Source organism: Oxyura jamaicensis, chromosome 5 (genome assembly GCF_011077185.1).
Source record: "Oxyura jamaicensis isolate SHBP4307 breed ruddy duck chromosome 5, BPBGC_Ojam_1.0, whole genome shotgun sequence".
NCBI classification, from domain to species: Eukaryota; Metazoa; Chordata; class Aves; order Anseriformes; family Anatidae; genus Oxyura; species Oxyura jamaicensis.
The window spans coordinates 49,929,506-49,955,333 of NC_048897.1; the positions used below are offsets into that span (position 1 = coordinate 49,929,506).

At 38.0% G+C, this 25,828-nt stretch overlaps 1 protein-coding gene across 2 annotated transcripts in view; it reads left to right on the top strand.

Moving 5' to 3' along the window:
- EXOC5 (exocyst complex component 5) overlaps positions 1-24,142 on the top strand; it is a 28,097-nt gene extending 3,955 nt beyond the window's left edge. Inside the window, exons 2-19 of one of the 2 annotated variants that reach the window (XM_035327445.1) lie at positions 567-658; positions 4,307-4,454; positions 4,852-5,046; positions 9,496-9,560; positions 10,034-10,062; positions 10,224-10,333; positions 10,807-10,851; positions 10,954-11,094; positions 11,921-12,003; positions 12,449-12,658; positions 12,921-12,956; positions 13,847-13,994; positions 15,993-16,101; positions 16,795-16,915; positions 17,687-17,773; positions 20,209-20,317; positions 21,298-21,513; positions 21,890-24,142. In XM_035327445.1, the coding sequence (XP_035183336.1) occupies positions 567-658; positions 4,307-4,454; positions 4,852-5,046; positions 9,496-9,560; positions 10,034-10,062; positions 10,224-10,333; positions 10,807-10,851; positions 10,954-11,094; positions 11,921-12,003; positions 12,449-12,658; positions 12,921-12,956; positions 13,847-13,994; positions 15,993-16,101; positions 16,795-16,915; positions 17,687-17,773; positions 20,209-20,317; positions 21,298-21,513; positions 21,890-22,078 (2,133 nt within the window). In that variant the 3' untranslated portion in view covers positions 22,079-24,142. The remainder of the gene's footprint in view (positions 1-566; positions 659-4,306; positions 4,455-4,851; positions 5,047-9,495; positions 9,561-10,033; positions 10,063-10,223; positions 10,334-10,806; positions 10,852-10,953; positions 11,095-11,920; positions 12,004-12,448; positions 12,659-12,920; positions 12,957-13,846; positions 13,995-15,992; positions 16,102-16,794; positions 16,916-17,686; positions 17,774-20,208; positions 20,318-21,297; positions 21,514-21,889) is intronic. The other variant, XM_035327446.1, reaches the window with a different exon arrangement.
- Positions 24,143-25,828: the final 1,686 nt, after the last annotated feature.

Consider the following 25,828-nt stretch of genomic DNA (forward strand, 5'->3'; position numbering starts at 1 on the left):
GATGTTGCATAGTGTCCCGTGGCAATCTGGCACTGTCCTTGCCACGGGGCAGTGCCTTGGTCAGTTTTGCTTGTGATGACATGTTGCGAACTGAATCAGAGAACTGAGCATCTGCAAAGAAAACTTACTTTGCCCCATAATTTTTTAGACAAATCAGTTCTCTGATCTGGTTTGCTGCGCAGCTAAAGCTCTTGGGCTGCAGCAGAGTCTGGTGATACAGTATCTCAGATGAGTGTGGCTGCTGCATGTGTCAGATGCTTTGTAATGACAACCCATAAGCTCACCAGGAAATGACTACAGGTAGAGTGGAGCCAGCTCTTCAGACTGCTAGCAAAGCATTTTCTGGTAGTCTGACAATTGCTAGACTGGATGTTCAAACCCACCATTCTAAAAACAGTGTTCTCTCTTAAATATGTAAACATAAGAGGTGATGGGGTAATTATCAATGCTGTTCTTGCTCTTGATTGTAGTACAGCTTCTAAATGCTTTCAAAATGATGCGTAAGCAGCTGCCTAAGGAACAACCCTGCTGTCGCACGTTGTAAAGAGTTTTTATTCTGTGGCTAGGAGCCTTTTGTGGCAGATGAGTACATTGAACGCCTGGCATGGAGGACACCTGGAGGAGGTTCCAGAGGTGGAGAAGCTTTTGATCCAAAAAGGTAAAATAAAATTGCATAATGTTCAAAATGAATGCATCTCGAATTGTACTGTTCTATTACACGCACAACAAAAAGCCTGCATGTGGCACTGGTGTGTATCCAGTGAAATACTCATCTGGGAGAATTGCTAGAATTTGTGACCATGAGCCAATTATCAATTATTTTGTAACGAGTAGGGAAAGTCACTTTCTGATGTAGACCTTTTGAATAAAGGAAAATTGATGTTGTTTGTCTTTGTCCAACATGAATGCTCTGAAGCACAAAAGTTTCTGGATGAAGGCATAATATTAGGCTTTGCTGCTATGCTAGTTAAGTCAATTTAATGAGTTTCTTGCTAGTTTAGCTCCCTACACTGACTTGTAGGACCCAGTAGTTTACAGTAGTGGTGCAAATAAAAGGCACAAAAAAACAGGTAGGATGGGAGGAAAGGCTGGAGCATGGCAATGTTGGCTTAGATTGTTTTGAACTGAATGTGTCTGCTATAGTCTGAACCAAATGAACAGCTTGCCTCTGCTGAATGGAGGTGGACTTGTGCCCCTTTTCTTTGCACTTAGCTGCATGCTGTGACGGCTCATCTTGAGCCAGCTCTCGGCATGTGATCCTGGGATAAGCTAATCCAGTTGACTAAAATGTCAGAAAACTAACCTGACAAAAAGTCCTCTTCTTTTCTAGCCGAGCTGGCAATCTGGGGGGACCAGAGAAGCCTAGGAACAGGTGCGAAGGGAAGATGATCATGCGTCTGAGCCGGTGGCAAGGAGGAATGTGTGTGAGGAAGGGAGCAAGGCCAGGGAACTGGGGAAGGAGGCAGAGCAGGACCTTCTCCTCTTGTGGTGGGCTGGCTTGGCTCTGTTGAGAAACCTCACACCAAGTTAAGAAAAAAGCTTTCTGGTTTTTGGGCCAGGAACAGGTGGGAACTCAGATACATGATTTTATACAGCAGTTTTCAACACAGAAGCTTCTGTGTTCTGCACTTCTGGATCTTCTGTTTTCAAAAGAGCGACCATTTCAAGGAGCGCTGCATCTTGGCTTTTGTACCAGTATTAGTATTCTTTCTAGGGATGCAATTAATTTAAGTGTTTTCATTTTTCAAATGGTTATAATTAAGGAGGTGAGCTTGATCGTCCTCCTGTTATTCTTCTGGAATGCTTTTGAGCTAGGAGGCTCAACAAAACGTTTAGCTACCTGAATGTTGATTTACATTATGATGGTGAATTAATTCAAAGTGCAGTGGTTTAGTGATTTCTCATTCACACAGTCTTGTTCCTGATTGAGATTGTTTGTAGTAACCTAAGCTAGAAGTTTTAAGAAGGTTAGGAATTACTAGAGTCATAGACAATCTGTTGTTATTCGAAACAGATAAGAAAAGCTTCTTTAGCACAGCCAAAGGACATTCATTCTTGAGCAGTCTGGCTCTATGGAGAAGGGGGGATGTTGCTGGAGTTCCTAGCAAGATGATGAACTGTTAACATTGAATTTAAGGCCAGTATCCTATGGAGATCTTTACATGTAAGTTAAGCAGGAAGAAGCCTGGAAATATGTAGCGTTGCTTCCTCTAGCTCTTTCTCTGCAGTTGTGTCTGGTATATACTTCAGTGTAGTTAGTGATTGGTACTAACACCAAGTCAATTTAACTTCTCTTCTTAATTGGTGTTGGCTTGCTTGTGTTAACTTCTGTGATGTACTTTTATATATATCAGGACAAGTGGGAGGCTCCTGCCCAGTGAATAGTTTACCTGTGGGATCTTCTAGTATGGGGAGAAAGGGAGGTAAAAGTAATACCAGAAGGTTTCTGTTTCTTTTTGGTATGTTTTTTCCTTTCCGTTTTTAGAAAGTGATGCTTTCTTTTGTTGCAGAAAGAATGTTGAATTCCTTATTTCTGGTCTGAGAAATCTGACCAGCAGCTACCTCTTCTATTTGACTGTTTTCCTCCCTCGCTGTATGTTGAATGCTATTGCTGACTAAATGCTGAATTGGCACAATACCAACTTTAAAAAAAAAAAAAAAAAACAATCAAACCCCAAACTGAACCAAATCTGCTTGTTAAAATGAACAGAAGCTTTCTGCACTTCTCTATGCTTTTGTTTGAAAGTATGCTTTGTGTTACTTAATATCATTAACATTTTGTTTTTAAAATACTTTTCAAAACTCAAGTCTATTCCCCATAGTTTTCTCTGGAATCTAATGCAACATGCTTACCTTTTGGGCTTCTAGCAAGCAGGAAATGGTGGAAAGAAGTCATAAGCACCTGCCACAATCAAGGTTCTCTTTAATAAGTTGAGACTTCTCCTAGTCACTTACTGTTGTAAAAATACCACTTGAAATACTAATTTTTTTTAAGTATTACTAATTAGTTTTTTAGGTTAATACAGTGAGGAAAAAAAGGTGCTTCAGACGGTCTAAGCAGCAGAATAAAAGCCAGTTCATTTTAGCAGCAGAAATTAAATCTGAAAATTCAGTGACCCTCCATGCAACTAGAGAGAATCACTTTATATTATTGAGGTGTTGCTCAGAGAAAGCCCTCAGTGTTGGCCAAGAGAGGTGCTGTAGTCATGAAGTGCTGAAGGAGTCATGTGAGGGTAGAACAATGCATTCCCCCTTTCCCTTCTGCTTGCTGAGAGTCTCTGTCAAGTGCGAGGGGAGCCAGGAGGGGAACAGCATGCTCGTTCTGCCTTTCAGCAGTACTGCACATTGGAAGGGCATCAGGTTCTCAGGATACCTTCTGAACAGAGTATACGTGAAAATGCAGATTCCTCAGCAGTCTAGAAGAAGCTCCCGGGAAAGGATTCTGGCTTCCTCCCATCTTCTGCTCTGACATGAAATGTGGACAACAGACTTCTCCAATCTTTCATGTATTTTCAGTTACTAGCGTAAGTTTTATGGCTATGGAGGATGTGGGAATAGTCCATTCCCTGAGCCTCAGTGACTGAGATGTTTAGAAAAATATGAGCTGAAAAAATGAATGGGACAGAATGGTCAAAAACAGGAATGAAAGAGGAACACACTGAGAATTAAATGAAAAAGAATAGAGGAAATTGAAGAACGCATTCAAATATACTGTGCTGGGAAAGAGTAAAATGTGAGTCTGAAAGTAAAATGAAAGTGATGGGAAATGGCAAAGAAAAAGCTTTAAATACTATATGTTATAGGAAGAAAAGCAAATCAGGAAACAATATGGCTATAACCAAAACAACGTTATTAGACTATGTAGTTGCATTCATTGCCTATTAAATGGACAATGATTTACAAGTTTATTATAAAATCTAGAGTGAAGTAGAAAGTACTTTACTGTTAAAACCCCTACATTGAAGGGATGTGGTGGCCTAAGCTTTCTTTGCCTTGATAAAATGTATTTAAGGAAGATGGGGATAGAGGGATTCTCGAGCCAGTGAAAGATCCAGGTTCTTAAGCAATCCATGTTTAACTATTTCTTCCACTCTTATCTACCATTCACATGATCACAAAGCTTTTATCTAGACATAGAGTTCTATGCAACTAGGATGGTGCAGTTTAAAACAAAACGGCATTCCAAGGTTAGGCATGATTATGTCAGCCTTGTGAGGTTTTTTTTCTTTTATTTTTTTAAAGCTCTCTGTGTAAGACGATGCCTTTCAAACTAAAGTCTGCTTTACCATATTGTATTTTAAATCAGATTATTGGAAGAATTTGTAAATCACATCCAAGAACTGCAGGTAATGGATGAAAGGATTCAGAGAAAGGTGGAGAAACTCGAACAGCAATGCCAGAAGGAAGCAAAGGAATTTGCCAAGAAAGTACAAGAGCTGCAGAAGAGCAATCAGGTAAAATCTGAAGCTTATAGGCAGTGCTAAGCTTTGCAACTTTTAAAAGCATCACCTGCTCCATTAACATTTCTTGGTACAGTGTGCTGCTGTTTGGGGTAAAAATAGAGGGTTTGATGGAAAACGATTTCCCCTGTCAGCGGGTGCTTATCTGCATGTTCCATTAATGAGCGTTAGCTAGTCCAGAAGTGAGTCTTCACAATAGCTTAATGGAAGGCACTAAACTTTAAGCAGTTGTGTGCACTTAATTAGTGGTTCCAAGTAGTTCTGACGTTTGAGATAGCCTGGAAAGCTGATGCTTGGATTCCCCGTGCTTCTTACTGATGTAAATCTCGTGCTTCCTAAAGCATGGTAAATGGAAACGACGAGAATTGTGTCCGTGTGCATGTTCTCCCAGGTTGCCTTCCAACATTTCCAAGAGCTGGACGAGCACATCAGCTATGTAGCAACTAAGGTCTGTCACCTTGGAGACCAGCTGGAGGGGGTAAACACGCCACGGCAACGGGCTGTGGAGGCTCAGAAGCTGATGAAATACTTTAATGAGTTTCTGGATGGAGAGCTGAAGTCTGATGTTTTTACAAACTCTGAAAAGGTAAGAGCTGTCAGCGGGATGAAAGCAGTTCAAAGCAATAAGCAGTACTGCCCTAATTACAAGCTGCTACCATGACTTACCATGGTCAGACTTCAAACCAGTGAGTGACTGACTTGTTAAAGTTGCATTGTTCTGAAATGTAAATTAACAACACTAGGCTGCAGATTGCTGATAAAGCACTTGTATTCAGTGATGCTTAATGTGGCAATGTTGGCATTTTTCATTTTATGAAATTATCAGAGATTTGAGAAATGCAGGGGAGGCAACTTTAGAGCCTGTACAATATCTGCCTTTTCTTTGAACCCCTTGCCTCAGATCCACCCTGTAATGCAGAACGTTTCTGAATACAACTTCTTTGTGAAACTTTACTCTGTTGGGTCAGTCCACCGGCCTTGGATACCTTTTTGTCACAGCATGCCTTGGGGCTTTGTATAGTCCTGTGGTTATGTCTCCACCCTCTGAATTTAGAGGAACCAGGCAGGAAAACTTCAAAGAAACGTTAAAGCATTTTGTTTTTCTTATGCTTCAAAAGTATGTTCCTGATGCAAATATAATCTGAGGGGTCTGACTAATAGAAAGAAATTGACGGAATGGTGTCCAGCTGTAAGCAAAAAGACGCATTCACATTGTAGTAAGATAAGTAGGTTTTTGTGTGTGTTTTGGTTTTGTTTGTTCCCCCCGAGCGTGTCCTGAACAATCATCCTGCTCTGCTTAAATTACGTGCAACGAACGGTATGACTGTAGTCAGGAAAAGTTGCAGTGCATGGGAACAGCAAATACCTGGTTTGCACATTCAGCAAAAAATGTTTTTTCTTGAAATGCCTCTCATAAAGGACCTAAGAATAGGTTAATGTCATCCCTTCACTACTGAGCCAAAAGTGTCTTTCAGGGAGTTGGAAAACTAGTAGCTTCATATACTGTTATTTCCAAAAATTCAGTTGCATAGTGATTTTTGAATCATGGTCTGTGGATATATGGTAATTGCCAGTTGATAACTTGCCCTGGTCCATGAGGGAGTGCAAAAAACTTTTCTGATTTCCAAGGAAAACAGAGAGGTTCCAACATAACAGAAGTTCTTATGTTCTTATGTAGATAGTCTGTTCAAGGTTGTCTTTTTTTTTTTTCCCCCTAAGTAGAAATAAAAGATGCATTTTAAAGTTACTGTAAAACAGTGTGGTAAATAACAAAGCATAATTTAAAGAAAATTGTATTGTCTCCTGAAGAGTCTCGTAAAGAATTAAACTTTTACTCAGAACTTAGTTTTGTAATATTTCCTGTTGGAGGGTCTGAAAATTCTGTGGTAGATAAATGTGGTAAGCCTGGAAATTGGTAAGCAAATTAATATTTGTACACCCTGAAGACATTCAGCAAATCTGGAGGAAGACAATTGTAGACTGACATAAGGCCAGAAGCCTTATATCAGTCTACAAAGGAAGCATGCGAGAACACACAAAATTTTCTGGGTATGTTATTTCACACAGAGTATTTTCAGCCCAGGTGTGTTAGTATTGCTCTGTAACTTTTTGCCTCCAAATTTAAATAGCAAGGAGCAATAGTGTTTATAAAAGAACCTGCCTAGATGTGTGGTGTGACATCTTAACACATCTTTGAACTAAAAATATTTCTAAAGCATGACATAGTGGCAGATATTCTAAAATGTAAATCACTAATACTTTATCAGTGTCTTCTCATCTTCAAACTGATGTGGTTTCAGATTGTATTTTGGAGGATGTTGGGATTTCTTATACTGTGCTGTCCTTCACAAGGGTGAGTTTTTCTCTAAGACACTGAGGGCAAGGGATAATGAGAAAGGAGAGGCAATAAAGGAGTTGTGAAGCAGTTATTTTGTCAGGTGTTCGTGTTTGTCTCAGTAATGTCAGCTTTTAAAATCTGTCGGATTCTTATCTCCTCCCCCCTTTTTTTTTCTGTCCATTCAAACTGTTGTTTCTCCCATTACTTTCTCCTAGCTGTACTGAGTAATTTCCAGATATTGTCTCTGTGATCGTTTTCCTTTGCTGTCTTGTCCTAAGCTGTGTGTTGTGTCTTCATCCTCAGAGTTGTTATGATTTGCCTTGTGCTGCCTCCTAATCAGGACCTCCTCTGCACAGAAGTGTCTTAAAGCAAGCAAATCACTCCAGTTAAAACAATTCAATTATAAATTGATACAGTACCTCACTGGTTTGTCATGCAGTAGCATTGTCATGTTTAATGTTTACTATTATTCCTACAGCCTCTTCCTCATTTATGTTCTGCATTCAACATCATTCCATTATGCCTTTTAACTGGCTCATAACAATATTTTCTGATAACATTTTCTCTTGCAATTCCTTGTCCACCTTTTTTTCTGTTTATTTTTTTTTTTCAGATGTTTTAGTCTTTTCATTCTACAGAATCCATATTTATTTTGATGTAATAGTTTACAGAAGCATGATTCAATTAAAAATGAGATATGTCTAGATTTAAGCAGAAACCATGGAGAATTGATTTGTCATGGCTTCTGTTGTGCATAAGAAAAGGCCATGAATTGAATAAAAATCTAAGAAGTTAGTTAACAGCTATTGTGTGAAAAGAAGACAGAGAAAATGTTCCATTTGCTGGGTGCTTTTTTTCCCTTTTTGATTTTTTTTTGGTAATGCTGATGAATAACTGCTAATATATAGACTATCCTAATGACATCAGTATCAAACAGAAGTGCTCGTTAGGTATTAAGGTTGCTTTAAGCTAATAGAAATAACTGCTGTTTCATTGGATTTATTTGAGGAGCGTGGCTGCTTTTGATTTAAGAGGCTATTGTAAGCTGACAGTTCAAAACATAAGCTGCTCTTAATAAGCAGAGCGACTGCGCCTTGTTAGAGCCTCTGTTTTTGCTGAACAACCAACCTCGTGCGATGACTGCACTCTGTTTTCTTACCGGTGTGTCTTGTTCCATTCCTGGAAAGGTTTAATCCCAAGCTGCTCTTAACTGTTGGGAGAATAGGATTTCTTTACTTCCATTCCTCTCACTCGAGTTCCCTGGAACATAACTAACAGGAAAAATGAGACAACGTGCATGTTCTCCATGCGTTCCGTTGCGTCAGTGTATATGAGGGCTTTGCCTGGATGTAGTAGTTACTTGTCATCGTTCCGTCTGAGGGGCCTTCCAGTCACCAAGACCAAATAATAAAGACTACAGCTGTCACAGAGCTGTGGTTTGGACCAGTTGACATTGTCTGCTAAATTCACTGCTCTTAATCACAGACTCACAGGATGGTTTGGGTTGGCAGGGACCTTACAGCCCATTTAATTCCAGGCCCTGCCATGGACAGGGACCCCTGCCCCAAGCCCAGGCTGCCCCCAGTCCCATCCAGCCTGGCCTGGGGCACTGCCAGGGATGGGGCAGCCACAGCTCCTCAGGGCAGCCTGTGCCAGGGCTTCATAGTGAAGAATTTCTTCCTTATATCTAATCTAAACCTACCTTTTTTAGTTACAACCAGCTCTTTCTTTTTGTGACACTTTCAAAAGTAGCAGTTGCCATTTTCTGTAGTTCCGCTTAGCCTGGTGAAGCAGTCACTGAGCACCACTTAGATGCACGTCCAATGCCGATTGATGATTGAAAGACAAATGGTAAAAGGCCTTGCTGTTCAGGACAGCAGAAATCTGCATGCCACTTTACCTTCATTAGATAGTTTTTGTATCCTTGAGACTACTCATATTTTGTCGATGCATGATAAATGAAATTTCATCTTAATTTTTGTTTTAGACCTCACAGTTTTAAATTTCTAACACAGCTTCCATTTCTTCTTTCATGGGAGAATGTTAGGTACTCCAGCTATGCTCTTCCTTGATCCCTTCCCCCCCCCCTTCTTTCCCTCTTCGTGCCAAGCATTGTCATAGCTTTTCTGGATGCAACTATCCTGTACTTTCTTCAAGTTAAAGAATTCACTGGTGCTTTTCCTGGGGTGTCTGAAAGGTTTGCTAGCCAATTCACTTTTGAGCTCAACAGAGCTCTCCTGGTTGGGTGCAAGTCTGTTTGACTTTTATACTAATTCATGGTAAAGTATCATGTTGCAATTCAGCTGGCTGTGTGTGTTATATTTGTGTATGTATTGATGTGAGATTGCTCTCGCCACGTTATTTGGGGCTGATGAGCTCAGAAACTAAGTCTATAAGTCTATAAGCCTTGTTGGACTGATGTGGTGCTGAGCTATGTGTCCAGACAGCTTAAACACCTATAGAGATGTGCCCCATGAAGATTTTTTATGTTTCGACCTATATAATTGTATATTACAATTTATCATAAGCATCATAAAAGTGCATACTTCAAGGAGGCGATCTCTTCTGCAGGTATATCAACTAATTTTAGAAGTAGGAGCTACATGTATGAAAGCTGAACAGTGGAGATGGAAGAAAGGAATAGCCCACAGTCAGACCTTCTTTAATAATCGACTCTCATGTTTTTCTTTCGAACAGATTAAAGAGGCAGCTGATATTATTCAGAAACTGCATTTGATTGCACAGGAACTGCCTTTTGACAGGTAAAATTCTATCTGAACATCTCTTTAAAACAAACCGTCAGAACTACTTCACAACTGCAATTTTCTGATGTTTTTTTTGGGGGGTTGTGGGGGACACGGGGAGGGATAAGATGGGAGAGAGGCTTTACGTCACTTGTGATTCGTGTAGCTTTTGAGATGGATCATGTGCTTATTTCTCTCCCGTCTATTCTTGAATTTGTGTTCGTATACTCATGTTGTAGGATCATCTTTACATACACATCCTAAACTGCTTAACAGACTTTTAATGGGATAATTTTGGTGTGCTGACTTAATTAGATTTGGATTAGATGCTTGTAGGTTTTTATGGTTATGAAGCATGTAACTTTTCTGTCATCTTTGTGTTACATATTTTCATTTTAAAATAGATCATGGGTAACAGGCACTCTAGGATGTCTGATTTCTCCTGTGACGTGGATTTGAATTTAATCATGGTATTTTTTTGATATTAACAGGTTTTCTGAAGTAAAATCAAAGATAGCAAGTAAGTTATCTATCCAGTTCAATCTGTATTTCTATATATGAATTGTTAAAACTGATAAATACGCAATACTGTTAGTGTTACCATTATTTGCCAGTGCTTTTATTACATGGCTTGATGGTTTTCATTTTTTTATTTTCCTTGTTTTCTCCATTCCTTTCCAGGTAAGTACCATGATTTAGAGTGCCAGCTAATTCAAGAGTTTACCAGTGCGCAGCGGAGAGGTGAAATCTCCAGAATGAGAGAAGTAGCGGCAGTCTTGCTTCATTTTAAGGTAACAGCAGGCATCTTCATTTAACAAACAACAAAAACACCAGGACACAATAAATGCCTCCTTTAGGTGAACATATTTAGACAGGCAAAATGACCATATCAGATAACATATACCTTTACAAATACTGAGGTGTTCCATCTGAAATCAAATTCAGGGGAATAAAGGAGAGGCAGATGATGAGGAATCAGAGGCAGTGTCAATGGAGACCATTTTGAGATAATCTTTTCTTGAACGTGTGTGAGCTGACATTCATGCTTGAGGAGTGTTAAAACCTGTGGTGTATAACCATGGAGAGTGATGATAATTGAAGCTATGCTAGATTTGTGACAAAAATGGATTTGAAACAGTCTACACTTCAGATGAACGTATTTTTTTTTGCAATAACTTTTTCAGAGGAGTCGTATTTCGTTAATTTCATTCTGTATTAAAAACATGTAGAACCTGCCTTAACATTTGTTTTTCTCCTTCCACAGGGCTATTCCCATTGTGTTGATGTGTACATAAAACAGTGTCAAGAGGTAATGCATTTTTTGTCTTACATGCATCTCCTTGGGTGTTAATTTATTTAGTCCTAATAAGTAGCTGTAAATATATTATTAAATTTGCTTCTGAAATCTTAGGGTGCATTCCTGAGGAATGATGTGTTTGAAGATGCAGCCATTCTCTGCCAACGAGTGAATAAGCAAGTTGGAGAAGTCTTCAGCAATCCAGAGACCGTGCTAGCCAAACTCATTCAAAATATCTTTGAAGTTAAACTTCAGGTATTTCAATTTAACACGTTGAAGTTATTGAGCAAGCTTTTCCTCCATAAGTGTTTTATCTGGTAATAACAATTATTGGGAATTTACAATATTCATAATCATATATAAAGATATGGAATCACAGGTGATTGCTTTATAGCATTTCATACAGATATTCAGGCCTATTTCAAATAAAGCTACTTGTACTGCAAATGCAGTGCAAATGAAAATGCTCAAATTCAGTGTATAAAATTAAGGGAATCAATGCATTCATTAGCTAGTTCATAAGATGGCATACACATTTGATTCTTTTCTGTATGCTATCCCCAGAACATAGCAGGAAAGGAAGTTTCATGTTTAATAATATCTTTATTCTGTTCATATTTGGAATTAAGTTTCACGTATGAGGCTAGCTTTGAATAAGGAAAAATAACTTATGCCAGGAATATTTTCCTGCAGCTAACACACTATTTATATGAAAGTTTGGAGTAGTTGAAAACATTGTTATCCATCCTGCAAATACAAATATATGTCTTTTGCTTATTATCAAATGCAGAAATGCATTTAGACCTCTAGTGGTTTTGATTCTTAAAGAGAAGAAATCTAGTGTTTGGTCAAGTATGCTTCATATGCTACTACTTTATATTATTAAATCACTTTCTTTAAAAAGATCCATTCAACTATCTGCAGGAGATGCAAGGTCTGTAAATCAGAGACTTAAAACCAAAGAATACATGAATTACTGAAAATGTGTGCTTTGAAGGAAACATACGTAAACCTAACAGGTAATGAGTATGACATGAGGTTTGGTATCTGTTCTTCTAACAGATGTATCTAAATTTTGCAGATTTATGTAAAGGACCAGCTAGAAGAACACAGGAAATCAGATGCAGAGCAGTATCTTAAGAATCTCTACGATCTGTATACAAGGTATTTACATATTGATGGTGAAATTACTGTTGTTGATATCCTCTTGTAATAAACTGAATGTGTCATCAAGATGTAGGAAGAGAGGACAAAAAAACTTCTCAGAAGAAAAAAAAAAAGCTGTTAACCTTTCCAGTGATCACATTCCTAAAGAAAACTTTGAATAGCCATTGTTATTTCTAATGAGAAATATATAGTATAGTGGTCTTCGAGTGGTATTTTAAATCTGGGCAAAAGCCAGCCCTCTATATCTCACTGTGATTGCAATTGTGCTGTATGTAATCAAACATGAATTATGCAAAGTTCTTTACTTAAATATAAAGCTGCTAGAAGTCCTAATCACGATCAGGATTCTGTTGTACTATGTACTTTACAAACATTTAATGCTGTAATTCATACAAATTCAGCTTTCTCCCCCTCTCCCCTTCTTTGTTTCTTTTGCATAAAGAACTACTAATCTTTCGAGCAAATTGATGGAATTTAACTTGGGTACTGATAAGCAGACTTTCTTGTCTAAGCTTATCAAATCCATTTTCATTTCCTACTTGGAGAATTACATCGAGGTGGAAATTGGCTATCTGAAAAGCAGGAGCGCTATGATTCTGCAACGCTATTATGATTCCAAAAACCACCAGAAGAGGTCTATTGGCACTGGAGGGTAAGTTTGTTCTGTGAAGTTCCCTACTTCTAAAGTGGAAGGGAGGTGGTGAGGGGAGAAACATAGTATTTATCATGCCAGATGTGCAGTGATCAACTGCAAAAGGGCAAGCTTCTAAAGTGACCTACAGCTTTTTATTATTTGCTATCATTTTATGTTAACTTCCCTTAAAAAGCGTATTGATACATGTGAAAGGTGATGCATGGTATTTATATACTCATGGAAAATGAAAAATACCAGTTAAACCTATGTTTCAACTTAGGATCCAGATCCACAAAAGGACTGAAGCAAAATTAAGGTACCTAACGCATGTGTATGTGTGTATCTAAAAGCATACATTTTTTTTCACCTGCCCAGGTCTTGTGGTCCCCTCCCAAGACCTAGGAAGGGGAAAAGACCATAGCAATGTCAGTGAGAAAGCTCTTAATGAGCCCAGAAGATGCAATGGACTTAGAGAAAGGTAAAAACAAGACTTCATTATCCTCAAGGTAGAGAAACTAATAAAGGAGTAGTGAGACGTGGGAAAGGAAGAATTAAAATTTATAAGAAAGAAGTGATGAGACTACTGCACCTTTCAAAGAGTTGTCGGGGTCAGTGTGTCAGGCATGAAAAGTGATTTGGAGAGAACGACAACAATAACAAAATAATTGAATGAATTAAAAAGCGAAGATGAAAATTTAATTTTCGTGGGGAAAATTAAATTGATTATAATGACAGACTTTATGGGTTGCTTTATGCATGGAAATGTGTTGGAGCATGCTCGACTAAGTCAGGACTCTCTAGATAGGAATGAGGATGAGAGGACTCATGGGTGTGGATGAGATAGAAAGCTCTCATTTGTGTTTTGAAAGTAAAATGTGTCAATGTATGGAAGCTAAACTTTGTCCACAGAGCATACAGCCCAGAGGATTTAACTGAAAGTATTTTTATTCCCCAGCGGGGGAATAGGTGCTCCCATGGTGCAAATGTGCCATGGTAGAATACAGTTAACTCTGGGATCAGAGGTGGTTGTTTTGCATTTACTAGCAATTCTTTTAAGCTTGCAAGACTGTCTTAATGCTTGCAAATCCTAAACTGTGTCTTGGGTTCTGTTTTTGTGAGTTAACAACTAAAACATCCTAAATCACTGTTGAATGTGAACGTCAAAATTTCCATCCAGTGAAATCTTTTGGTATTTCTTTGTCCTAGTATTCAAGACCTCAAAGAGAGAATAAGGCAACGTACAAACTTGCCGTTGGGGCCGAGTATTGATACCCATGGAGAAACTTTTCTCTCACAAGAAGTGGTGGTTAACCTTTTGCAAGAAACTAAACAAGCCTTTGAAAGATGTCACAGGGTAAGTTTGCTTCCTGTAATCTCCATTAGTGATATAATTGTGTGTATGAAATTAAATCTTCAAGTTCAGTTTTCGGTTTGATAGGAAGGGAAGTGTATTAAACAAGTTCTCTTTTTATAATTTTCACTGATTCAGAGTCATGATGGGGCTATAGGTTTCCTTTTACATGTGTTCTTTAATACTGTCTATGTTTGGAAGAAGTGGGGAGGGCTAAACCTATTTGTCTAAATTGCCTTTTTTTTCCCTTTCTTTAAATAAACTAGACCTAAGAACTGGGAAGCATTTTGGGTATTTTTTTTCCTTTTTTAAGAATACAGAGACTAGTTCAGCAGTTGTTCTTTTGTGTCAAATGCCATTTGTTCTAGCTTAAGAGTCCAATCATCCGTATGACCAGTAAAATTATTTATTATATGAGTAGAAATAATCTTTGATATTGCTTGCCTTGGTAGCTTTCTACTGTTCTTTAAAAATACTTAAGATTAAAAAGAAAACAACTTTAAATTAAATCACTTGTTTTACTGCCTGTCACTTACTATTTGGTATTTAGTTTAAATGAAACCGCCTGTAATTTAATTGCAGACTTAAATCAATAATTGGGATTTCTATTAGCTAAACACACTTAATTCTAACAATATTTTATGCTTCTAACATTCTAAATTAGTTCAGTGGTTAAAAGCTTTTATAATTTTAGATACTCAGAAGCTTTAATATTTTAGATTCTAAGAGGGGGTAAAGATGTAATAAAGTACAAGTATGGCACAGGCATGACACATTCCTAGGTGGTGGAAGTCAGTGACTGCAAAACACACAGGTAGAACATCTTTTTTCACAGTATGGTAGTTGCTACAAACTTGTTAAATTCATGATACCAGCTTTTTGTAATTGTTCAGTCTTTTTTTTCCCTTCCTATTAGGATCAGATTTTTTTCATACTTGTTCTAAAACCAATTGTATTTTTTTTTGGGGGGGGCAGGGGGCAGGGAAGCAGTGCAAAATGGATCTTGGCAAATGAGGAGAATTTTTAGAACTACGGGTACATAAAAACTTCTTTGTCATCATACATGCTGCTAAGATTGTTATGGGGGCAAGTCACTATGCAAAGAAAAAGTTAAAAAAGTCCCTGGCTAGCTTATTGCAATATTTATATTCTGAGACAGATGCATACAGGTACACTGTGTGTCCTGACTGCTTTAGGAAAAGTAACTCAACAGTTCTGAACGTAACCGTATACTGACATATTCCTGTGCTTGGAAATTTCTGTAACAAGGTGGGGTTTTGCGTAGTTGGCTTTTAGGCATACAGAGGAAATCTTTGGGAGTGCTGTTATGTAAATTAACTTGAATTGCAATAGTAATTTTATTCCTAGCTTCATAAATCTTCACTTAATTCCATAGAAACCAAAGCCCTGTTTCTTACATGCTAAAGCCCTGTCACATTTTTCTTTAGAAACTGGATTTACTGACAGGTTGCTGTCCAAAATCCTGTGTTGCTTACAGTTCATGAAGGTATATATGTGAGCATTACTCTACTTAATAAAAATTTTCATGCTCTGACTCCAGCTGAACTGTGATAAATGGAGCTGAGGTTCGGTCTGGATTATTTTTTGAGGTATGGTGACAGTGATGGAAGAACAGCTGCGCTGGCTGACACTGAAGGTCCATCTAACCCAGCGTCCTGTCCTCTAGCAGTGGTTAATAGCAGAAGCTTAGTGAAAGAGAAAAAAAGCAGGGAATTTATTATTATTACTATTAGAATCTGTTTATTTTTGCTTTCTATAGCATCCTGTGGCATATTATCTTTGTTTTAACTGTTAATGCTAAAGAATTTGTTGATACTAAACGCTGCTCCTGAGTAGTTCTCTGTATGGATACTTTTAATTTAGAATAAAATTTCAGTTATTTTGAAGTATTTATTATATTTTAAGCTTATCAATATCAGATAAACTTTCAAATGTATGTAGAACTGACCTTTAAGATAATTTTTTTCTTTTTCTTTAAAGCTCTCTGATCCGTCTGACTTACCGAAGAATGCTTTCAGAATTTTTTCTATGCTTGTAGAATTCTTATGTACTGAGCACATCGATTATGCATTAGAAACAGGCCTTGCTGGTGAGTATAATATCTTTTGAACGCTTCATCTCATTGACCTTTTCGTGCAGACCAACTTTACAGATCGTTGCCTTGCCTTATTGATTGGCTTTGTTCAAAATATATTGGCTAAATGAAATTTGGTTTGCGTGTCTGGGAGTCAGCGTTTAATGTCTTCTGCAGTGTTACTTCTACCTGAAGAATTCATGCACAGATGGAAACGTGCTACTGTCTTCAAAAACATTTGTATCAGAAATCTGAACATGAACGCTACCTCTATTAATTGTTCTCTGTGCCCTAGCAGAATAACATTTTTATATGAAAGCCTTAGTGTTTCACATTTTATGAGCTCCAAACATGTTTTTATAGTTGTGCATTTTAAAAAGTGACACTAGATAAGAAAACTGCTTGTATTAAGAAGTTAAAATCTTGACAATGAGAACCAGTCTTTCCTGAGTGAAAGCATAAAAACTGTTCTGAAGAAATATTTAAATTGTTTCATTTTGCTTTTAGAAACTTTAAAAGCAAGATATTTCTATGCTTACCTGATATAGCTATGAGAAGTATTCTATATATGGCACCATGGTAAATTTTTCAAACTCTAAGCCTGTGATTTAATAACTCAATGGAAAAATTCTGCATACTTAAAATATCATCATGCTAATTAAAGAACTGCATATCATTACAATCCTAACGAAACCTTCTTTGCTTTAGGCATTCCCTCTTCTGATTCAAAGAACGCAAATCTTTATTTCTTGGATGTTGTCCACCAGGCCAATACTATTTTCCATTTATTTGATAAGCAGTTCAATGATCATCTAATGCCATTAATCAGGTACCTTCATTTTGATTGTCCTTTTCTTTTTGTAAATGGTCATTTGTGGTGAACAAAGCAATTTTTTTATTCTTCATCTTGGTTAAGAGGAGTTTATTCTTGGAGTGGTTCCGCTTGATGTTGCGGGAAGATAAAATACTGTAATGAGAGGGGGAGGAAGGGAAGTTAAACTGATCTGTATCTCGGATAACCGGGGGGAGAGAGGGAGCTCCAAGAGTATTGACGTGAAAAAGAGACAAGTTGCTCTGCAGAGACCTCACTGCCATATTGCAGACCAGGACTAAAGGGGTTTTTATTTGCATTCTGGGCTGAGCTGGCAATGTCAGGGCTGCGGAGATTGTTGGAGATATCAGTTTCTGCAGAGGAAGAAGCTCACCACGCCATGAGCTACATGAAAGCTGTATGTTGTTAGGCCCCATGGTTGGATATGCTCAAGGTAGAGCTTACAGATGTTCTGTGAAAAGCTGGCTTTGCATGCTAAGTGTGGCTGGAGCTGGCAGCAGCAGAGGAGCACCATGCTCAGTAGGCACAATGCTGCCTGAGGTATCCTGCAGTACTGCCCGTCAGCACTCCACAAGTCCTGTGTGTAGGGTCAGATGGCTTTTAAGGCTGTTGATTTGCTGTTCTAAAGACAGCTAACTCCATCTAAACTGGTCTTTTTTTTGATGGGATGGTAAATCTTCACACGTTTCTGTTGTAATTAACAGCCCCAGCAAACAAATTCGTTTTAGTATTTTAACCTCACATACGCAACCCTTTATGCTGTTGCAGTTCTTCTCCTAAATTGTCTGAATGCCTTCAGAAGAAAAAGGACATCATAGAACAAATGGAAGTGAAGCTGGATATGGGCATTGATAGGCAAGTAGACATTTAAGCTTTCTGTTAATCGCTGATTCCTGTAAAACTCCTTTGTGATGTATTACTAGTTTTCCTTTTTTTTAAGGGTGAATTATTTCTGAACACAACATTGATTCTTCTACCTTTATTCTGCATAGGCAGTTCAGATTTCGTTTGTTTAGAGGGTATATTTTCCATGGCAGCTTTCTGACCTCTGGAAAGATATTACTGACGTATTTGGTTATGCTGAGAGAGTGCTTTTTATTTTCTAACATTCAGTTTTATCTTATTGTCTCACACTAGTTTTTTTTTCTCCCCTTTAAAGGCAGAAGGAGTGATGATTGAAATAGGTTAAAGGATTGCAGAATTTCCATAAGGAGCAAAGTTTGACAAAAATAGGTTAGATGACTTGTTTGAATCCGTGCAGTGCTATGGATTAGACCTAGTCATAGAAGTCTGCAGACCTGGAATAATTTGGTTTCTGACATTGACTTGCTTTGAGGTTGTGACTCATTTAAATCTTTTCCCATTTATTCATACAAAAATGAGGGGATAGCCATAAAAATTGTAAATGAAAATCATAGCTGTTCTGCAGCAGGGGAAAGTAACAAGCTTAATGTTAGGAAACCAAACTTGTGTGACTGACTGCCCTACTTTGCTCCAGGAAGCATGTAGTGTTCCAATATTTCAAGGATGGTATTCGGCCTAGAACAAGTTACCTAAATTTACATCGCTGTTTTCTCTCTGCAGTGATGGAAATACGGCTTCTTGTGGGAAGTGAGGGCTACTCTGGAAATTATCATTGAATTTTTTGTAAGAATCACCCCATACTGGAGAGGGATGAGAACAGCATTGCCTAGGAAAAGCAGGCATTGCATTTGTGTCTATACTTTCTGCAGAGATAAGGAAGAGAGTTGATATATTTGCAGAGAGCTCAAAGAGTTATTTTCTGCATTTGCAAGAAGAAGTGTGGAGGTGCAACATGTACAAGTAACAATCGAGGTTTGAGCTGCTCCTGCTAGAACTTTACCTAGAGGCTTAAATTCAAAGCTTGAAATACTTGAAGTATAATTGAGGCTGTACGATTGGGTCCAGCAGGCATGGGTCAGTCATCAGCATTAGAATAGTTTGTAGCTGTTTGTGTAAAATAACTAATCTCTTAGAAGTGGCAGTAAGGCTTTGGAGAACAAGTCCCTGTTGAAAAAGTGCATTCAAAGGTTTGTGGATGGAGTCTTCAAAAACATTTAAGCTTTGGCACATAAAAACAAGATTAGTTTTCAGATGAATGTTACGTGTAAAATGTGTTTTATGTGCCTGCTTACATTCTGCTTTGTAGTACCACTGATGCTGTTAAGAACTGATTATCTCGCTTAAAGAAATTATCTATTTTTTTTTTTTTTTTAAAAAAAAAAAAAAGAAAAGGTAAATTTCAATCTGTACAAGTCCTACAGCACATTCTGGAATAGCATTTCCAACTATTGTCTACCTCTATAAAAGTGATTTACTCTATGCATAGAAAAAAGAATGAGTTTTTAAGGATCAGTTTAGTCCCTCTTTGGACATATGTGGTGTTCTCCTCTTCACCCATAGAACTTGAATCCTTCAAGTCTCATAACAGCCTTGATTGTGTTTTTTGGAGGGGAGCAGGGGAAAGGAGGGAAGTTTGGGTGGAGGGTGAGGTGGGGAAAAAGCATGAGGAGAGACAGGAGGAGATTCGTGACAATGGTAGGTGCTGGGACAGGTGTGCAGCCTCTCTCAGCTGCTTTGATGTTTGACTTTTGGGTTGTGCTTAAAAGCAAACCAGTGCGTTGGCCTTAGATAATGTTCTGAAAAGATCTTTTTGGAAGGGGAGGAATAAATGACACTATAAAACTCTACTAGAATTTTGAGAACAAGAGAAATACCATGCTGTAGCACATTAAGAGGTGTTGCCCTCAGCCTCCTTTTATTTTTGCAAGTGTTTTCTGATGCAATGTGGACTGATTCTACTAAGTTAAGTGTTTGGAACGCTTCCTTCAGTTTTCCAGTTCCCTCAGCAATGAGGAAAGCTATCCAGTTTCTCCGAAGAGCTGGATTTGAATGGCTTACTTCCCTCTTCATGTGTCCCCTGTAAAACCAGCTGGTCAGGATGCTGTGTGTTGGTCTTGAGGACACCTAACTTAGAGCAAAGAGGTGTTAGTTTTTTTCCCCCTCGTTCTCCTTTTCTTAACTGCTTATTTAAAATCAACTTTGTCTTCTCTAGAGAATTGCATTGCAACTTCAATCCCTTGCTTCTTATAATACATTTGCTTTGAGTATGTATCTATAGATTACAGAAGTGTTGGGTAGTGAGGTTTTTTCGTCATCGTTTTATGCTGCATGCCTTTGCATAGAATCATTTCAATATATGTACATATAAAAATCAAGGAAATGAAAGTGTTCTCTTTAAAACCCCAAATTTATTTGTAACTTTAAAGGACGCTGAATTGTATGATTGGACAGATGAAGCACATCTTGGCTGCAGAGCAAAAGAAGACAGATTTTAAACCAGAAGATGAAAACAATGTTTTGATTCAATATACTAATGTAAGTAAACTAAGTTCCAACTCATCCATATAGCTTCAAATGCACTTGAGTGATATCAGGTACAGGTTGATGTTTAACAAATATGCATTTGACAACATTTGTATTTGATTACTTAGCAATTCCATTTTGTAGTAAGTAATTGTGAGCTGTTCTGGACTCTCTTCCCCAAGCTGAAGAGGAACATTAGGAGTTTTGTATCTAATGTCAGACATGGATCAGTAGGTGCTGGACAAGGTGTCACATTCTTTCCCTTCCCAAGAGACCCAGATTTGAAACAGGGTTTTTAGCTGATAACTAGTTTCTCAAACTCATAGCTTAAAGCTAATTATCAGATGCTCTAGTTGCTGGGTGCTTTTTACCCTTAGGATGTCAGAAGCATAAGAAAACATGATGGGTATGGCAAGACCAATTTTTCCTGTAAAATGTTCTTTACCACCGTATCTGTTGAAATCCCAGACTCCAGGCTGCAGAAATAGAGCTGTAGGGCTGGGTTACATTAGTCTGTTGTTAGGGAAATGCAGAGAGGTGTAGAGAACAAATTATTATTAATGGAAAGAAGTAGGAGGACTGCCCGAATACCTGAAGCCAGATGGAAATGGGAAAAGTGGAGCAGTAAGATTGGTACTTTGTGGGAAGAGTGAAGATAGACGTTAATTTGGGCTTATAATTACTGCTGCTGAGGCTTGTAATCACCTTGTTTCCCCCCTTGGTCAAGCATTGCTTAAATTAAAAGCACAAAGAGAAGTGCTTTCTTCTGAACTGATATGAAGTATAACTTAGTGGAATATTGTCTTGCATCTGTCTTTCTACTTGTGTTTTTGCCTCTGTGGCAAATGAAAAACTGTTTGAATTGCTAATTAGAAAATAACTAATGATGTTGTGCTTCAGGAATTTTAAAGAACTTAGTAACTGATGCTTAACTTATGATCTAGTAGCCACTTTATGAGACCTGTTTCTAGAATTTATTTATTTTTTTAAAGGCATGCGTTAAAGTCTGCAGCTATGTCAGAAAGCAGGTGGAAAAGATTAGGAATTCTATGGATGGTAAGAACGTGGACACAGTTTTGATGGAGCTTGGAGTTCGTTTTCATCGACTCATCTATGAACACCTACAGCAATATTCCTACAGTTGCATGGGAGGCATGTTGGCTATTTGTGATGTGGCTGAGTATAGGAAGTGTGCCAAAGACTTCAAGGTAAGCTATGTGTGACGTACAGCCGTGTTTCTGAGTTAGATACTATTTTTCACCAGAAGTTTTCATAGGAAGTCTTCATAAAATAGTCTGTTTCTGTTTGAACATCAGCATTTCACATGCTGATGTTATACATTCTGTTCCTGTAATGGTAGTTCTTTATCATGTCCTAAAGAAAACAAAAAGCCACAAACTCAGAAAAACTTGTGCCTATGTATATACTTACGCACACATGAAGAAAGAATGACTGAATTGCATCTTCTGTAGGGAAGAAGTGTTTTGGGAATCTAGATGGATGTTGTGTTGTAAGACTTAAAGTAGCTTTTATTCTTAATACCCATCTCTTTCTTCTTTTTTTTTTTCTCTCTCTTAACCACAGATTGCGCTGGTGTTACAGCTCTTTGATACTTTGCATGCACTTTGCAACCTTCTGGTTGTAGCCCCGGATAACTTAAAGCAAGTTTGCTCAGGAGAACAGCTTGCTAATCTGGACAAGAACATCCTTCACTCCTTTGTCCAGCTGCGTGTTGATTATAGGTCTGCTCGTCTTGCTCGTCACTTCAGCTGAGAGCATGGAATGAAACATTATACCTTTGGGCAGTCCTCAGTTAGAAAGCACAGGGAATGATTTCTTACCAAACCATGGTTGTAACTTTTGTGGGATAATGACTGTTCAGAATAAATCAGCAGCCATATTTAGACATGACTATGTAGAATGCGAGCAGGTAAAAATCAGAACGATATCTCATGTAACCTAAAGTTCTCCCACTGATGATTTTTTTTTTGCAAAACTACTTGCTACTGTTTTTTTCTCATTGGAAATGTTGTGGGAAAGCAAGTGGTACACTGAAAGTATTTTAGTCTTCAATATTGAATTACCAGATACCATTTGTTAGACTTGAACTACAGAGCATAGCGTAGGTAATGGATTCCATAGAATAGACCACTGTAAAAACATTCTTCATCAATTTTAATGACTTAGACTTCAGCACAGCTAATCGTAATCAAATTATCTTTGATTGGTGTTTCTAAGTCATTTCTTTCATTTAAAATGTTATCCTGCTCAATGTAATTTCTAGCTCTAATTAATTAGTTTGGAATTTCTTTGAGATGTAGAAGTGAAAGGAATGGTATCCCAGAAAGATGTAATTTATTCATTGTGTAGCATCCTAAACAGAACTAAAGTGGTGAAAAGATTATTATTATTTTTTTTTTGTCTAATAGTCAAGGGCCCGCTGGAATATATTGGGGTTGTATGACATTCTTGTTTCTGTTTGTCTGATATTGGCACACTGAATTTTATATATGCTTCTAAAGTAAACACAGCTGCCTTGTCAAAGTCGTTCTTGCTACAAGGCGAAGGTGCACATGGTTGGGTTAATACAACTTTTTCCTGTCTCTTGTTTTGTATGTAAATAAATTCAGATTATAACAAGTGAAAGGATAAAATGTAGCCCAATTGTTCATTTGTATGTAGGAGGAACGGACAGCAGCTCTAGCAAAAAAAACTAAATTTCTTGTGCTGAAGATAATTGATCCTCAGTGCCTGAGCAATATGAAATGGTGAAGTGTGCAAAAGCTTCTCTTCTACTGCTCTTAATTTCAGTGTTGGAGATAGACTACTTTTACGCCAGTTATGCTCCAGCACTTGTTGAAGATGCTTCTGAGATGGACCCGTAGTGCGCATATAGTAAATAGAAACAATGGCGATGTTTGAAATATTTGGGGTAGCTTTTCCACAAACAGCTGAAAGTTGTTGTGAATAGACCTTTGTTCAGAATAAGCTCATGTGGAAAACAGGCTGGAACCGCTGTGGTTTGTGTCTTCAGCCTGACATGCACCATCCTTGAACAGATGTAACAGTTCATTTTATTTCTACAGTGGGCTCAGCATATATTATGAAAACTTATTTCTCTCCCATTGTTAGAGCAGCATTTCTATAAATTTACTTTATTGGTCAGTCAAATAAAATTATTTTCCTCTTTTGTTAATGACTTCCAAGGTGTAGTCAATATTGACAGACTTGTGCGGAACTTCTCTTGGTTAGCTGAGTTCCTTCTGCTACATTTTATATTTAGCAGAGCATTATATCGGTAAGCAAGAGAATGGGTGCCAGACTTTCTCAAAGTATTCTGTGAGACTGGCTGCTTTGTTGAGCTGCATAGCTCTGTTCTTTGGCCATGGCAGAGCCACAAAGAGGTTTGGACACTGGAGGAGGCACATGCTTGCACTGCTGCCATTTTTTTTTCAAAAGCTCTGATGTGAATTCAGATGATACCTCTCTTACCTCTGTAACTGAAAGCCAACAATTTTAAGGCTGTGGTTTTATTAACCAATACAAAATCTTTCTACAAAGTGTCAATTTGTAATAAAGACTTAAGAACAACGAACATCATTGTAAGATTGCAGATCACAGAAGTGCTTCAGAATCTGTTGTATGATTGTTTTGAGTTATTTTAAGGTTGTATGAAATGTATTTACCATATTTCTTGCTTTATTAGCTGTGTTTCCCATGCATATGCTCAGTGCAATATTTTCATTATGCCTGTTAACAGGAGGCGGCATAAAGTAGGTGAATACTTAAAAACGTAGATATGTAAACTCTTCCTCAATAAAGAGAATTTCCTCCAGATACTTTTTTCATTTCATTTCCATGTTCTACAAATATCTTTATACTCAATTGTAAAAAACCCTTCTATTTAAAAATAAAATAAAAAAAGAATAAAAGTAAGTTTACTGACCAAATTTATCACTGGTGTGAGCTTTCCCTTTCCCCTTTTCTTGAAAAACCTTCCCAGGCACACACTGAGAGAGTTTCTATTTCGAGAGAAGACTGTTGTCAGTAAGTTCACTTTGCAATACAACTGGGATGGGGGTGGGGCAGGGAACTATAATTTTCACACATTTTTAAGTTTAGAGCTATTATAGCATGTAATTTGGGAAAATATTTCCGCTGGTTTCTGAATACAATAAAGTACTATCCAAAATACAAATATGCATTTTAACGTTGATGTAATGAAGTAAAGTATTGCCTTCCTAATGCTCGCTCCTAGAACATTGGCATTTAACAGGCTGGCAGCCAAATGGATGCCTGAGAGGAGGTGCGTGAATGTGTGTGTAATTATGTTGTCTACAATGGGTGAAAAGGGCTTTGCAGTAAACTGTTGTAGGCTGGAAAATAAGCTGTGTTTTTAGAAGTCCTATAATTTCGTAACATTATTTGGTGTTGTATAATGTTCGCGTGCACACAGAGCGCAAGGAGGAGTTGGTGCTCTGTAAGAGTATTTCTCAGTGCAAATGAAAATGAAATCGGGAAATGGAAGTGCTTGGAAAAGGAGAATATCTAGATATTTAGAGTAAGAAGTGGAGACATTAACTAAAAGGATATGGAGAACAAGCATTTTTAAATGAAGTAGCATGACGCGTGGAAGAATGAGGTTAAAGTGTGATTAATAGAAACCTGGCGTACACATCAACCTGTGAGAATAAGCAGGATTGGAATTAAAGTCTGTTTTTCAGCTGCATCCCCATCCTGAAATGAAGTGAGCCTCCAGAGGAGGGGGACTGGCTAAAATACTTTGCCTTGGAGCTGCTTGTTCATCTTGAAACCATTGGATTCAACAGCAAAAGGCTTTCCATACTTTATCAATCTGCTGAAGGACAGGTAATAATGCTGTAAACGTGAGCTCTGCGTATTCCTGCCATGAGTAGGAATGCTTCAGCAATGTGCAGTCTGATTGAATGGGAGGAAAAATTGCCAGAGTTGAGCTGCTTTTTTTATTTTTATTTCTTTCAAGACTGCAGCGATCTGGATAACGGTAAGTGACTGACTTGAGAGCTGCACAGTATTGATGGGGGCAGGTCTCTTTAATCTCACAATCAATAAGAGAACTTGTTTTGGATTTTGTTTTCTTTTTCTTTTTTTTTTTTTCTTTTTTTTTCCTCTCAGCTTTCACTAAGACACTTTAAATGAGTGGTTTCTTCAGTGTGTGACCGCCACAGATAACACACAGCCCAAGGAGGAATCTTCCATTAGCTAGCTAGTGCTGGAGCACTGTGACTGAGTGTTGTCTGAAACAATTGCTCCATTTCTGTAGGAAATGAGGTGCCCTGAAAAGGGAGAGGCTTTTGGGTTCCTTTGTGGGTCCAGGTGTGCATTGGCCTGCTCTTCAGAAACCCTTAGTTCCATATTTCTTAAGGCAGTGCATGCATGGCAGTAAATCTAGCGTACTCAGATGTCACAAAAAGGAGCGGTGCTCTTTGGGTTATTTTGTTGTTGTTGCGGTAACTATCCCATTTTGGATTGGCACTGGATTTA